The sequence below is a fragment of the Dermacentor variabilis genome, chromosome 5, assembly GCF_050947875.1.
Source record: "Dermacentor variabilis isolate Ectoservices chromosome 5, ASM5094787v1, whole genome shotgun sequence".
In the NCBI taxonomy this organism is placed as follows: domain Eukaryota; kingdom Metazoa; phylum Arthropoda; class Arachnida; order Ixodida; family Ixodidae; genus Dermacentor; species Dermacentor variabilis.
In genome coordinates this window covers 149,744,675-149,759,894 of record NC_134572.1, presented here as the reverse complement: position 1 = coordinate 149,759,894, position 15,220 = coordinate 149,744,675, and the positions used below count along the sequence as shown (strand labels likewise).

Sequence of the window (15,220 nt, the reverse complement as noted above, 5' to 3'; positions counted from 1 at the left end):
CCACGACATCATCGAACTAAAGAAAAGAAAATGAAGAAATAGGCGAACGCGCACTTTTGATCCTGTCTGTGGTAAACGAAAAATTCGGGAACTCCTAGGAGGCGGCGTGAAACGTGCACAAAGAAATAGCAGACGGCAACACGAAGCGACAGGGGTCGTGCGGGCATTCGCTTGTGTATAACGCTCCCCCTCCACAGCTTGCCTCCGCCACGGGCAGGCAGGGAATGATCATATATACATATAGTTCCACGTGGTCACAGCGCGTGCGGAGACCTCACCTGATAGTGCACCATCTGATGGTGGTGCTGGTGCTGGTGCGGCGGAGGCGGCGGCGGCTGGTGCTGAGCATGGTGCAGGTGGCCGTTGACGATGCCGCCGTGGTGCTGGTAGGCGGCGGCGGGCGGCGTCATCAGCTGGTGCACCTGAGTGCCGCCGACCTCGAGAAAGCCCTGACCGCCGCCGCTCTCGTAGGGAAACATGACGACGTTGGGCCGGTAGCGCCGCACGCACAACACATCAAGCGCCGAATCACCGCGGCATCACCACCACGCCGGCGACGCGCGCCCGGACACCACGCGAGGAAGAAAGAAGCGAGAGCGGGTGCGATGCGGTGGATGCGATCACACAAGGGCGGCCGGATATCGTCGACGGGGAGTCAAGGGACGACGACGAATGCACAAACCACTCGGAGACGGACGACGGGCAAGCTGACAGCCACGCCAGTCGCTATTACTACACTACACGGCGGCAAGAAAAAGCAGCAGCGCGGTGAACCACTAGAGAGCTGGAAAGAGCGCGCGCCCTCACCTCCACGCGCTACTACCCGGTCGGCGTGCGCGTTGCGTCCTGCTACCGCTGCTGCCGGCAGGTCTCGCTGACTCTCTGCAGCAACCGCCGCCACCGCGCGTGGAGAGGAAGAAGGAGGAAAGCGCAGCAGAGCTCCGCCACTGCCGGGGAAACAAAGAGAGGCGAGGAGAATAGTCGCCCCGAAGCCGGCGGAAAGGAGGAAGCGTCGGTGGAGAAAGGACAGAGGAGGAACCACGGCCAAGGGAGGGAGGAGGAGAGACGCGTCTCGGTGCGCCCCAACTCGACAGCGCTGCTCCAAGCGAGCCTCTCTGCCCGATGAGAGTGCTTCGGGAGGGAGCTGCGCGGCACTCGGTGGAGGGAGGAGAGGACCACCGCGATCAGACAGAAAAGAAAGAAAAAAAAGCGGCGTGAAACACCAGGGTCGGCGAAATAAAGGAAGCACCGAAATTCGGGGAGAAGTGCGAATAGCGGGTAGCTGGGCAGAAAAATAAAGGAGACATCCGGATGCAGGTAAAAAACGCGAGAAGCGGCCGCATAACCAACGTGAGCGAAACGAGAGTGGGAAGAGGGCCTGCACGGAGACGAAAATCCGACAGCAAAGAGGGAGAGAAACACGGCGAGGGAAAGGGAGGGCAAAAGGCAAGCGCCACGCGCGTAGTAGACGCGAGCCTGCTCCCGCGTTCGGGTCCCCCAGCCTTTAGGTTGTTCCTTGCTTTTTTTTTTTTTTTGTACTTGTCGTCTTCATCTCTCCCTATCTACTTTTGCCTTTATTTAGCATCCTCTCGTCCCCTACCTAACATAATCGCGCAGTGTGTTCCCGCCCCTTTCCCCGCATGCCCTCTCAACTGACGCGTTCGGAGAGGACCCCGCGTACACCGAAGCAAACAGAAACGCAAAGACGATGCGCGCAAGAACAGTCGCTCCTTCCCGGGAATTCGGGCAGAAATACAGAGAAGACGAGAGAAAAAAAAGAAAGAGAAACGGGACGCAAGAAAAAGGAGACGACGACGCGAGAGGAGTCTGCAGGAAACAGTAATATCGACGAGGAAAAACACTCAAAAAGAAAAAGAGCAAAAGAACGGCGGCAGCAGAGCCCGGGATTCGCGCGCGATGCGTCCCGAGGCCGGCAGCAATGCTCCGAAAAAGGAGATCGCAGCAAAAAACAAACACGTACTACAACCGCCTAGAGAGAGAGAGAAAAAATGAGAGTGAAGAAAGAAAAGAAAGAAGTCGAACAAGGCAAGCCGCGGCCCAGAGCCGAGCCGAGCGCCAGGCAGAAGACGCCGCCGCCGCCGAAGCAGCAACCGAGGCGGCAGAGGCAAGCCACGAGGAACGAGGGAGAGAGGTCCTAGATGCGCCGTCACCATCATCGTCGTCATTTTCGTCCCTCCGCTGCTTGCTGCTGCATTTTCCGCGGCAATGAACTGGATCGCTGGCGCAGCCAGCGAGCGAGAAATACAGGCGCGCAAGCAGCGTCGCGCAGGGCCCCGCATAGAAGGAGAAGAAAGAAAAAACGACCGAGAACAGCGGATCCCTGCCGGAACACAACGGGGCCTCCCCGAGAAGGCTCGCCTCGCGCGCGCACACACAGCAAAGCTCCGCGGCTGCGGCAACGTAATTGTCTTTCGCTGCTGCTGCGCCGATCGCCGCCGCCGCCGCCGCTGTCGACGCAGCGAGGATCGCCTCCTTGGCGTGTGCGCTTGTAACACCATAATACACGCCGCGACAGACAACACCGCCTCTCTCCTTCGCGCGGTTGCCGCTTCTTCCGTTCCCCTCGGAAAGGAAGGCTGGGCCCGGCCTCGCGCTAGAGTTGCGTTTAAATTATCCGGGCTGCGATGCGACGAACGCGTATAATACGCGCTTGCGAAACCTCGACGATATTTAACGCTTGCATCATTCCGAGAGGAAGGGAACGAAGAAAGGACGACGAAGGCAAAAAGCCGTCCGAGCGGAAAGAGAAAAGGCGTAACCACAATTACGACTTTTTTTTTTTTTTTTTGTCATAAGCGTTCCATAAGCGAGAAGCGTGAATGGCAAGCGCAGCAACATGCCGCGTGCACAAGGGAAACGAAGATGCTTCGACGAACATTTGATGGCGGGAGGATGAGGGGCTCAGCCGAACAGGCATCGCGTCGGTGTCTTCTAGCGCGACGAACAAAAACAGCTCTCATCTTGCGAGAAGGCGTACCAAGAAATGCAAAGCGTTTAGTACAAACTTCGTGCGTGCCATTTAAACAAGCACGCGAGATCTCGAGCCTCGGCGTAAAACAACACGCAGGCGCCTGACGCAGAATCGCCATTTATATACTCGCATTGAGGCAGCGTGCCCGAGCATTTTTAATCCATCGAACTGAGAACCGATTCGGCTATTGTTCTGCGACGTACAGTCGTTGATTTCGACCACACCGAGCTCTTCTTGAGGCGCAACCGAAACCCGGTAAAGCCACGGAGGAAAAAGTAAGCACTGCAAAACGCGATTGAAGCAGAACGATTGAGTCCAACGCGGACCGTCACGTCAGAGCGCGAGGTATGGTCTAGTTCTACCGCACTGCAGGCAGAACCAACGTTCACATAAGCGGTTCTATAAACACCGAGCAAAGAGAAGGCGTCGCAGTCGTACGACTGCGCATCGATTAAAAACTGCCGAAAACCAAGCATTACTGGCCAACATGCCGAATATCTGACGTCTAGCGTTAGGCAGTTTCTATTTTTTCTCCCCTTTATTTATTGTTATTTAAGGCAAAAGGAGCATGCAGTCAGAAATAATGGAATGGCTTCACAAACAGTTGGCTTGCCATGGCCGGCTGAGTGACATCACGCACCCTCCTAGTTTCTTTCATTCCATGGGTACAACACACACAACAAAGAGAATGATCGCTGCAGACAAAAACCACACAACACAAACACTCGCTCCACTTGAGCGCGATTTCAGCACCTCGCGCTTCGATCGCTGCGCCAAATGCCTACACCTCTCATTACAGGGCGGTGACTGCGCGCCGAAAATCGCTTCACACGCCCACCACCAACGTGCGTGCACCGGCTTGGCCGCAGTATTTTCAGTAACAAGGCGGACGCCCACGCAGCGCTTGAACCTCGTCATCACCCGCGTAATGGTGCACGCTTTCAAACACAACAGCTCCCGACACCTCACGCGTTTCGCTTCGCGGCGAGACCCCCCTGCTCGGAGAACCCGTGCCCAGAGAACGCTAGACCCCCGCGCCCTCGGGGTTCCTCGCATTACACGGCGCCCACGCGGTAGCGTAACGGGATTTCTGGAGCGAGCAACGACTTCGCCCCCCCCCCCGACACACACTTTTAATGAATGCAAAGCAGAGCGCCTCGGATGCGACCAGCGCGAAGCGCTTCTTCGCAACAAACGATTTCGATTCGTTCTTCCGCAAGAACAACGCCCGCTCCGCCTACGGGCGCCACCGCAAAATTAACGAGGCCACTACGCTCGCATCTGCTTTCACCCTGTTTTTAGGGCTTCCTTTTCTTCCTTTCTTTATTTCCCCTCCACCCTTTGTTTTTCCAGCGGATACCAGCGCACCCCGCAGCCCGATGGCCGCTTCCATTTCATTAGGCAGTTTTGGGAAACGCGAAGTCCCGACTTTAGCGGACGATATCGGCCCTGCGCACGAACGAAAACGTTGATGATTTAGGTTCTGCAGAGTAGACGACACCACTTAAATCCAAATACACCGCGGCGGTTGCGCGCGTTATATTTATAATAACCTTCCAATTAGCGCGTTTTGGAAAGCGTACACACAGAAAGTTGCCCGCAAGGTTATTACTGCAGTGAAAGGCGTCCGCATAGCTCGTTCAGTGCGTAAAGGGAGGAGTGTTTTCTTTTTTTTAACTGCCGAGGTAGTAAAGCTTAGTAAAACAGCCGGGCACCGTAAAAAGTCTGTTTTGGAAAGCACAGCCCTACCGCTATGCTAAAACACAAATGGCTCAGGGTAACGCACCAAGCCGGTATAGCCGTAACGGCAGGAGGTATCCACAGTGCTGCAACGGCGCGATAAAATGGCAAGTGATACCCAGCTGATTCAACCAGGTGCGCTTACCGTTCAAGCGGCGGTCGCGGACAAATACTCGTAGAACCAATGGACCCAAGTCTACAGTTACAGCCGACTGCGCAGTTTCTGAATGTAAGACCGCACGATTTTTTTTTCATTTATTTATCAAGACATTCTCCCTGTTTTGTACGGTCACGAAGAGTTGAGGCCACGAATGACGCAGCAAGCTTCCGGCACAAGTACACTATATCTTCTTCAACAACAACAACAACAACAACAACAACAACAATAATAATAATAATAATAATAATAATAATAATAATAATAATAATAGAGAGCAATAATCAGATTCCCTCTTTTCCAATGCGACGCCAAATTGACAACGTGGAGACCAGACTTTTTGCCATTAAATATATTTAAAGAAGAAACACGCCGTACCTGCGACCGCTCGAAATACCTGGCGAGGGCACTTGCAGCCGCGTGAAAGCGCTTTCCGATTCCACGCGCGCACGACTCCGCCCGCGGGAAGCACGCGAGAGAGAGAGAGAGAGAGTGAGCAGCGCTCTCGTATAACCATTGCGAAGGCTCAGTTAGAGGAAAGATTCGCGCAACCTCGGGCGGCGGCAGCGACATCAGATGCTCCGCCGGGTCTCTGAAAGCGGGCGGACCGCACCGTTACGCGCCAGATACGCCCACCGGCCGTACAACTTCGGAAAGAGGTAGGTACGAACGAGGTCTCCGCGCGTGCAAAAATAAAAAAGCTCGTTCGATTCGGCGACCATCCCTCCCACACGATCCGAGTACGGAGAGCAGCACCGTTGTCACCGACCGGCTGTGGCGGTGGCCGACGGCGGAAGCCCGCAGAAAGCAGTGGGCGGCCCGAGCATCTTCTTCCTCGCCCAATGGAGGACCGGCGAAAAGAAGCGGCTCCGCGACGGCGGATGCCGATTTCCGGTTCCGATAGCGGCGAGAATTGGCGAGCCCACGCGAGCTGTGGTTTCCTCCCCTGTGACCCCTTGTACATTATATTGCACACTTGCTTTCAGCGTTTCGAACGAAAAAAAAAATAAATTGAAAATAAATCTGGGGTTCTGCGCGCTAAAACAACCACGATATGATTATGAGACAAGCTGTAGAGGGGAGGGGGGGGGGAGAACTCCGGATTAATTTCGACCACCTGCGGGTCTTCCGTGCACATAGACCGGATTACACGATTGTTCTTGCATTTCGCACAACTTTTATCGAGTCGCGCCCTGTTGTGTGAATGCAAATAGTGCCCTTCTTTACTCAATCCTTCCTCTCTGAAACACACACACACACAACTTACAAAAGTCGAACATGCATAGTTAGTTATCTTTTAAACTTATTTGCTTTGTCATCTTTTTTTTTTTTTTTTTTGCAAAGCCACCCTGCGAAACGCGGTATGGTTAACGTTAATTTCCTATCGCTCTATCGCACTTTCAACGCCGGCCTGTAACCTTTCGACAGCGACGCGATCACAATCCGTCTTAATCCACTCCTCTTTTTCATTATATACATCTCGCTTCTCTCACGAAATGTTTTATTACTACAGGTACCGCAAAGCGTTGCCCAATACTTTGGTGAAACGTAACAGAATTCCCTGTAGCTCTCCTTAACAGACCCCTCAGCTACACCGGGTAATTAACTTCTTACGTCGGTTTTCAGAACTTCCCAGATAACGAGGCTGAAGCTAATTTCCAGAATGTCTACTACGCAGGCATTCTCAGATCACCCCCCCCCCCCATTTTGTTTTCAAGCTAACCCCGGCTGTTCTTTTATGAAAATTATTTGGCAGACTGACATGTAGGAGATTCAGACACAAAGCAAGATGGGTTTACAGCTTTTACAAGTTACTACGTCAGCCCCATTTACAACCACTAACTACCATCAAACGGCAAATCAGGTGGGATGCAGTGCGACATTTGACTGAATCACGTTTTTCGTAGAATACCAGTCACACAGCGAGGCTCACACTCGCAAACCCAGCAAAGGGCAGAATTATCTGCAAGTTGCGTAAGTTGCAAAATCCCCAGTCACTTCCCCCCACCACCCCTCAATTTGTCCGGAACTGGCCAAATCCCAGAAATTTCCAAATTTCCCTGATCGTAGAAGACACTCTGGTGTTACTCGCCAGGCTTAGGCGCGATAATCAATAGTCTATATAACTAAACAGCTACCAATATAGCTGATAACGATCGCCGGCCTCCTTCAGCACTATCGTTTCACAAAACTGCGCAACGTACCGCAATGAGACTCTCCTCTCGAGTGCGTCAAAAGCCCCATCCTTCGCCCATTACCGTGCCTTGATACGCATCCTCCACGCATAATTGTGTTGGAAACAGATGCAACGCACGGCAAGCGACGCGTAGGACACGGGCGCACAGGTCAAAGACCCGCCCTATTATCCATTTCCGCGACTAGCAACGAAGCAAGCAACAGCGCATGCGGAACCCCGAATTAAAAAAAAAAAAGTTATCCTAATAAACAGAAACAAAAGCTGCGACTCGCTCGCCTTCAACACAAACCACGTGTTTCGCACTTGTTCCCCGACGTGACATGTTTACGTGTCCTTACGAGCTCGGCTGATGATGCAGCGGCGGTTTTCTCCGAGTAACAAGAAACAGATCTCGAAGGCTATGCTTTTGTGGCCCGCATGTACCAGAAGTGGTTGCGGAGTCGGAAACACGTCAAGATCCGCCATGTTTTAGGCTATACCTATAGGTGGCAGCCTAGGAATGCAGTGACAAGTGCACAGCCGCCCAAGTCAAGAGAGAATTGTTATAGAGGCGCCGACGTTCGCGCATTATTACTGCGACGTCATGGTGGAGGTGAGCTGCTTTCAATACCGGCGCCTCTCGCGAACTATGTTTTGTAGCGCAGACGCAAATACGACCAGGCGCGGTGAGGTTTTGTGGGCGTAGATTGTAATTCAATCCTAAAGGTATCAGCAAATACACTGTACTTACTCTATTCTAATTATTATTAATCATGCAAACAAATTACGAAGCGAGCTAGCAATTGTTTCACCACGCCCACCCGTTTGAAGAGGAGAAAAAAAAAAAACCGGCAGAACCCACGCCCTGTGGGAATCGATGCTATGCGAAGCAGTGTGCGGGGGAGCCTACCAAGTTAACGTAACGACCATGAGAGCGCCAAGATGTAGGCAGCTGTTTTATGACCTACAAACAGGCATGTCATGACATTCATGCCATGACCGATCATTTATTTCGCAATACACTAGTGTCATACTATGCCAATTTGGTACATACCAAGTTAGCGAAACGACCATGAGAGCAAAGAGACGTAGGCGGCTGGTTACATACTGTCAAAGTGGCAAATGTTCGCGAAGAAATGTTCCGCATTTAAATGGGAGAACGAGAAAAGACGCAAAAGAAAGTCGCAGTTTCGCATGAAAAGCGAAGTACCGATTGCGATAGCAAATTAGTGGACTGCTATACGAAGTAAGGATAGTAGTTTTATCGTCCGTATAAACTTGTAAACATGAACAAGCCTGGTGTCATAGCGCACAGGCAAACATGAACACATCACACTCGATGACCACGCACACTCGCTGTCAAAACATTGGCGTGAGGTGACGCGCAGCAGCAGCAGCGCGCAAAGTGACCATCGTGCTGTCTATCGGTTCAAAGCATACTGAGCGGCGAGAACACAACACGCACAAAGGGATGAGCCACCGGCGCACCTAGACTCTGCCCCCAACGCATATCGCTTTCAAGATGCGGAACGCGCGGCCGCGCAATACGCAGTCTCAGCCAGAGTAGCCAGAGTACGCAGTCTCAGCCACGCTTACTCTCCCCACGGCGCCTCGCGTGCGACGAAAGATGGCGCGTTCCCTCTCCACTTTCCTCCCTTGCGCGCCCAAGATTGAGCCGCGGTCGTCAGTTCCCCCTCGCAAGCTTTCACTCGCACATACAGCATTCGGCGCGCGGCGACGGTGATATCGACCTTGTATTTTATACGGTACATCACGGCGACACCGACGGCAAAAATACGCATGCGGTGTCCGCATTAAAAGAAAAACGAAAGCCCACTACAGCACATCACACCGATTCACACCCAGAGTGCGGGCATTGCGAAGGTCCAGCCACGTGACGTGTTCGAGAGGCACAGATTTGTGAGCCTCGCGCCGAGTTGCGAAGTACGACCTTTCGGAAACAAGAAATCATTGAGCGCGGTTCGTACAATATTATTAAGTTGCTGGAACGTGCACAGCGGCCCAGAGCGACAACTGTTGAAAGCTGGGCATTTTAACAGCAAGTGTTCAAGCGTTTCGCCGTAGTGTCCACAAGGCGGACACGAATGGCTAACTCGAACATAATTGCATCGTCCATTAAACGCGCACACGATTTTCATGCAAGAACAAAGAATGCAGTGGCACTGACTGTGTTGACTACTAGCTCTTAATAGTAAAAGACAGAGAGAGAGAGAGAGGAGGTAATGATGGTTTGTTTTCACTTCGAAGAAAGACAAAAAGTATTCCATCATAATGCCACGCCGGCTCGATCATATCACTCATCGTCGCCACACGAAACTTCCTCATCGTTATCGACGGCCCATGGCATCTCATCTGCATCGGCGTCCATGCATGTCATTTGAGACACCGCATCTCTGGAACGCCTCCCAGAATACAACACGTAACGAAGTCACAAGGATGGCACACAATATGAAGCACGTCCCGAAGGCTGGGAGCCAATGGCAATGAGCACATACGAACGAAAAGCTTCGCGAATTCGGCCCCAGGAGTAGTGCAATAAACGCACTCGCCACTAGCTATCGCTCAATGTTTCATTCTAAAACAACCACACAAAGAACTAAAAAAAAAATGAAAATAACGAGGACCAAAAAGCACGGCGGTGATAATTCGTGGTACAAGTCTCTCTGTTCTTTTTTTCTCCTTTTCTTTTTTGTGGAATCCTGAAATACGTGTAGGAAACAAGTATACACAAAAAAAAAAGCACGCGTACGTCACACTATCAGGGCTGGCGCCCGGAGCGGGGGACTCCCACTTTCCTCCTAAAACGCACCTGCGCGTACCGGTGTCGTCGAGCGAAGCGTCGCGCGCTCCGGTTCAACAAGCCGCTTGCACTCGACCGCCATCGATCTCTTTGTATTCTGCTTTACCAGCACAATTTTTTTCTTTTTTTTTTCTTTCCTCGTACGCAAGGCCGGGAACAGACACGGCGCCACAGCGCCGCAGACTATGGTTCAGCGCACCAGCTACCTCGGGACTCCGCGCAGGTGGATTCGGATTTGTTTCTTTGTTTCTTCTTTCTGCAAACCCCTCACGCGCGTCACCTCCTGAATACGCGAACGGTGGCGGCAGACTCAAAACGTGATCGAAAAGTCCGGATTTCGAACGCTGCGAAGCGAACGCGGAAAAAGCACAGAGTGCCAACCGTGGTGAAACGCGTAGCGCCTGTCGATCGTCACCTTTACTTGTGAGTTCACCCGCCGTATCGCGCAACCCATCTATAAACACTAACCGCGGAACAATCGCTACCGAGAGTCTTGGAAGACAGTACCGGGGATAGGATCTCACAGTTCACTCGCAATGCAATGCGACTCGGCAAGGTTAGCTGCACAAAACAAAGACATATGTTCTTTTTTTCTCTCTCTCTTTCCCATGACTTAGTAGCGGAGCGCAAACACCGTGAAAACGGACACATAACGCGTGAGGGAGGACTTCTAGTTGAATTGAACAACCACAGTAAGTTGGACTAATGCAAACCTGCGCAAATTCGAAAGTTTGCATCGGAATAGTCGCGAGCGCGACGAATACCACGACAAAAAGAAAGAAAAAGAGAAGAAAAACAACGCAGATAAAAAAAAAGACGCCAACAGCTCCAGTGGTACAAGCGATCTCTCACGGTGGCGTTAACCGTACGCCGCCTCGCCCTAATCCAACGCGCGCGAGGGGCCCGCGCGACCAACATCAGCGGAGGAGATGACTTACAAAGGTGACGTCACCTTCCGAATGCAGCGGCCGACCCAAACGGCGGAGACGAAAGCGGGAAGAACGGCACGAGTTCTGCACGATAAATAACGCGGAGCGGGGCAAGTACGTAGCAGTGTAAGAAACAACGGAAATGGGCAAACGGAGAAGGGGATGGGGGGGGACACTCGCGTAACCGGGTGAGTGCACCGAGAGCGAAAACCACTACGGTGCGCACAACGAACGGTGGTGGTGGTGTGCCGGTTGGGGAGGAGAGAAGGGACGTCACGCTGGCTCGGCCTCAGACGCATTACGCACCGCGGGGCCATTCAGCGACGTCATCCATAGATGGCTATATTAAAGAACGCGTGGAGGAGCCTCAGAACACATCAAAGCAAAAGCCGACGTAGACCTCTCCTCCCTCTCTCTCTTTTCGTCCGCAGGGAGCGCGCCCTGCATATAGGCACCGGCCCTAACTACACGTCCGTGTGCGCGAGTACGCAACCGGCGGTCCCGACCCTCCCAGTAAAACACACCGCGAAGCGAATGACGCCGAGGCGAAAGACAAGAGGGAGGGAGGGGGGTGAAGCACGTTTCACGCAGTTAGAGCACATCGAGGTGCGGGAGAAAAGGCGCGAGGGCCGGGGGAGGGGGGAAGCAGACAAGGGGCCGGAATAACGAGGGCCCATTCTGCGCAGCTCCCCGGAAAGAAAAACCGGCGAGCCGCAGACACGCACCGCACGCCGAGACATCAAAAAGCGCGCGCGCGCGTGTATAAGCGGCGCCCCCGCAGAGAGAGATCACAACGAGCACCTCGCGAAAAAATAATGCAAAAAGCGAAAGCGAAGTAATAACCCAACCGGCTAGGCACCGAGCAGAGGGAGAGAGAGGTTCTCGCCGCTCCAACGAGCACGGGGCCCAACACCGAGCCGGCTCGGCGCTCTAGTGCTTACGGGCCGAAAGAAAAGAAGGCCATCATGAACTGAGAGACCGCCCCCCCCCCCCCCCGCCCTACACCGCTGAAAAGTACGAGCCCCGGGGAACCAGCGAAAAAGCGAGCGAACCGAAATCCCAAAGCTCGCGCGAGAGCTCTTCACTAGCCGCGAGGTCAATCCCTGCAAGCGAGCGTAGCTCGCACTCGGGCGCATATAACAGGAGAGGAGGAGGGGAAGCGGCGCCGCGGGTGCGTGTGTGTGTGCCCGGTGGTGCTTATACGCAAACCCCCTCCCCGCCCCTTCTGCCGGTTTTATTCCTGCACTACGCCCACGAAATCACGCTTTTCTCATTGAAAAATATCGAATCACGGCGGGGCCGAGCACGCACGCACCCAGAAGCGGCGATGGGAGGAGGCAAGGCTTCTCGCCTCGTCTAGACGAGCAGAACGCTCATGGAAATTAGGGAGGGAGAGAGAGAGGGGGAGGGGAATCGCTCGCTCTACGTCCTCTCGCGCGACGAGCGAGGCTCAATATGAAAAGAGCGAGGCTTCCCCGCTATTTATACCGCCGCCGGCGCTGCAAGAGCACGCGGGGGGGACGAGCTTTGGGGCCTAAAAACTGCGCGGAATTAAATAAAGCGAGGGCGGGTGACTGCCGCCGCCTAAGGTGGAGTGGAGTGGATTGGAGTAGAGGGAGGAAGGGGGGTGGGGTCGTTCCGATAGAAAGAGGGGATCAGAAAACAAGGGACGGCCGACGCCGAGCAGCGACGAGGGGAGCCCGAGGCCGGCTACACAAAAGTGCCGCCCGCAAAGAGCAGCAGCCCACCACTGTTCTTCCCCCAAAAGTGAACACCGAGAGAGCGCAGGGTGTGGGGGAGAAAACGAACGAGGAAGTGCGCGCGCGGAAATTTGCCGGATGGATCCGCAGCGGCCGTCCGATTACGCGTCGCCACGCACGCTCCTCCATCCCTGCTGGCACACACGCGGCGACCAACAATGACACGAAACCGAGGGAGAGGGGTTGGACACTCGCAGTCGTCGCACTAAAAGCCCCCAGCATGTCGGCCCCACTCCCTCCGCGAACGGGAGAGGGGGGGCAGCAGGGCGAGCCGGGCCACCTGTTCCACGATCGCTAGGGAGGAGGAGGTGGGGAGAAGGATATCAGTGGCCGGCGCCACGTCTATCGCGGATCATCGCTCCTGGAGTACCACTGCCTAACAGAGATGCGTCAACGCAACGCAGGCCATAGAGCTAGAAAAGACACCCGAGTTCACTCTTTCAGGATGGGTTCCATCGCAGCTCATCATGGTCCGTATTTTCTAGCGAATTCAACGAACTGCACAGTGTAAACCTGACAATGTTCACAATATCGACGGTAGTCAACGTGAAAGCCGAATACCGCAGACATATTACTTTGCTTTTTGCGATCCAGGGGCCTGTGTGAACCACTGTAAGGAAAACGCCTTCCTGGTTCTCCCCCCCCCCCCCACCTTCTTTTTTTTCTTAATCTCTCTTTATCTCGTTATAATCCCCGTGCAAGTACACAACGTTTTGTCACCGCATCGTTAAAATAGCCTTAGCTGCATCTGCGGAGAGTGACGTGACTCTCCGTCAAACGAAGAAACAATTCGCAAGGCTACAAACACAGTGTTGGCGTGCTTTTGTGCTCTCACAGCTCGTTAACGAACCCCGTAAGAGAACGCGACAAGACAGCAAAGAATCGGCTCAGCTTGGCCCACGAGTCTCGAGTTTGCGTGCTCTTTACGTAGATGACCACGCACAGGAACCTCCACTTACTCAACATCCCCAGAACACCGAACCTGCGAGTGCAACGGCGCCTTTCAGAAACAAACACCACCGCGCACGTAGTCACGGAAGGCGTACTCCCGTCTAACCAATTACGTGCAGTACAAGCGAACGTTACAGCTGGCATCAACCAATCTTTAACAGAAGCTGTTCGCGTGCCCCGGAGAAACGTGGAGAGCTCAATCACTGTACGCTACTAACCCTTCTGTAGCTTCGCTTACACGAATTTAATACGAGTGTGTCGAGTCAGAAGTCGAGCTGGCCCAACCGGACCGCGCTCACGTGCGTCTCAGGCAAGCGGGCTGAACGGGTCAACCCACCACTCGCAGGCAGTCTGACACTGAAATCGCCTCGGTGCTCGCTCGACCCGACCAGCCTAAAGGTAGACGACGATCGGTTTTCTGGCCGACTAGCCGACCCGAGTCGACTTCATCGGGTTCACGCACACGCAGCTCTCGACCCACACATGCAGCTGGCGTCGCGCGGAGGGCGATCCGAGGCGGTCAATGGACGAGCGCTCTCGTTCTGGTTCTCTTCTCTATAGCTGGACCACGGGGCCCTTGGCTCCAGCGTAAGGCAGGCCGAGCGGAGCCGCTTTAGAATTTTCAAAAGACACCCAACACAAGACAAAGCGCTCGTGTCGAAAAACCGCTTCGTCATGAGCGCCGAGCCGCGCGTCCGTTATGTGAGCGCCTCCGCTCCGCCATTTGTCATAACATTTGCCAGGGCGCCCCGGCAGGCGAGAACGCGCCGTGCACAGCGGGAACGCCTCCTTTGCGCCTCGCAGAGCCTGTGTCCTCGTTCCCGCAGATTCATATCGAGTCATCATCATCGCGTTCCGCAAAGCACGCCCATACGCAGATCGCTCGAGGAAGAAGAGCAGCCCCGCTACGAGGTCTTCCGCAAAACTAACTTTCCGCCGCACTCCCACGCTCCCTTCGAAGCGTTGCCCCGGAGGATTTCACGCAGCCAACTTTCGCTCTCCCTCTCTCTCAGCGGGCCGGCATTAATTACACGTTCAACCCACGCCTCCAAGCACGCGTTGCAAAGGAACCAGTTGCACTGGCCCGCTGCAGCTTGAGCAGCCGCGGTGATACGCCGTAGCGCCCAGAGTCAGAAAAAGAAAGAAGAAAAATTGAATGTGTGTTGTTTAGTGGCGCAAGGGCCAGGTATGGCCAAAGAGCGCCAGCCAGTGCTAGTGAGTTCGCAGCGGAGCGATGCATTCTGAGAAGTAGATGAGACGTAAGGGGCCTAAAAATAGTCGTTGTAGAGAGCATAAAACCTACATGAAATAAGATTATGGCAATGAGCTGTGCTATGAACATGAAGAATGCATTCCGAAAGAATAATACGATATACACAATATGTCAGACGCAAGAATTGGCAAGTAGCACTACTGCTAAACAGAGCCCATGAACCTGGACGCATGTGCATTAGTTCTAGTTCCCCAAACCAGCGCCTCCGAGGAGCGAATAATCGGGACTACAGTTGGATACAACTTAAAGTAACAGCAGTTGGCAACCAAGACACACGGACCGCGCGGGGTCGTTACTCCGCCAGCCAATCACAGAAGGAAACAAAATCGTCGTCGTGCGGCCATTTCAAAATGGCGTCGTATTTGATACCTCCGGAGCGTCTGCTGTTCTTGAAGAATCGTTTCATTGGCGGAAGCGATGA

The 15,220-nt window shown here is 53.8% G+C and overlaps 1 protein-coding gene across 14 annotated transcripts in view; it reads right to left on the bottom strand.

The window, feature by feature from the left end:
* The window catches only part of LOC142583235 (transcription factor 4-like), a 161,838-nt gene that overhangs the window by 106,559 nt on the left and 40,059 nt on the right, over positions 1 to 15,220 (bottom strand). The window contains exon 1 of one of the 14 annotated variants that reach the window (XM_075693619.1): positions 279 to 856. The exons of the other annotated variants lie outside the window; for them this stretch is intronic. Within the exon in view, the coding sequence (XP_075549734.1) occupies positions 279 to 479 (201 nt within the window). The 5' untranslated portion in view covers positions 480 to 856. Of the gene's footprint in view, positions 1 to 278; positions 857 to 15,220 lie in introns of those variants that run through there. 14 annotated transcript variants of the gene reach the window in all.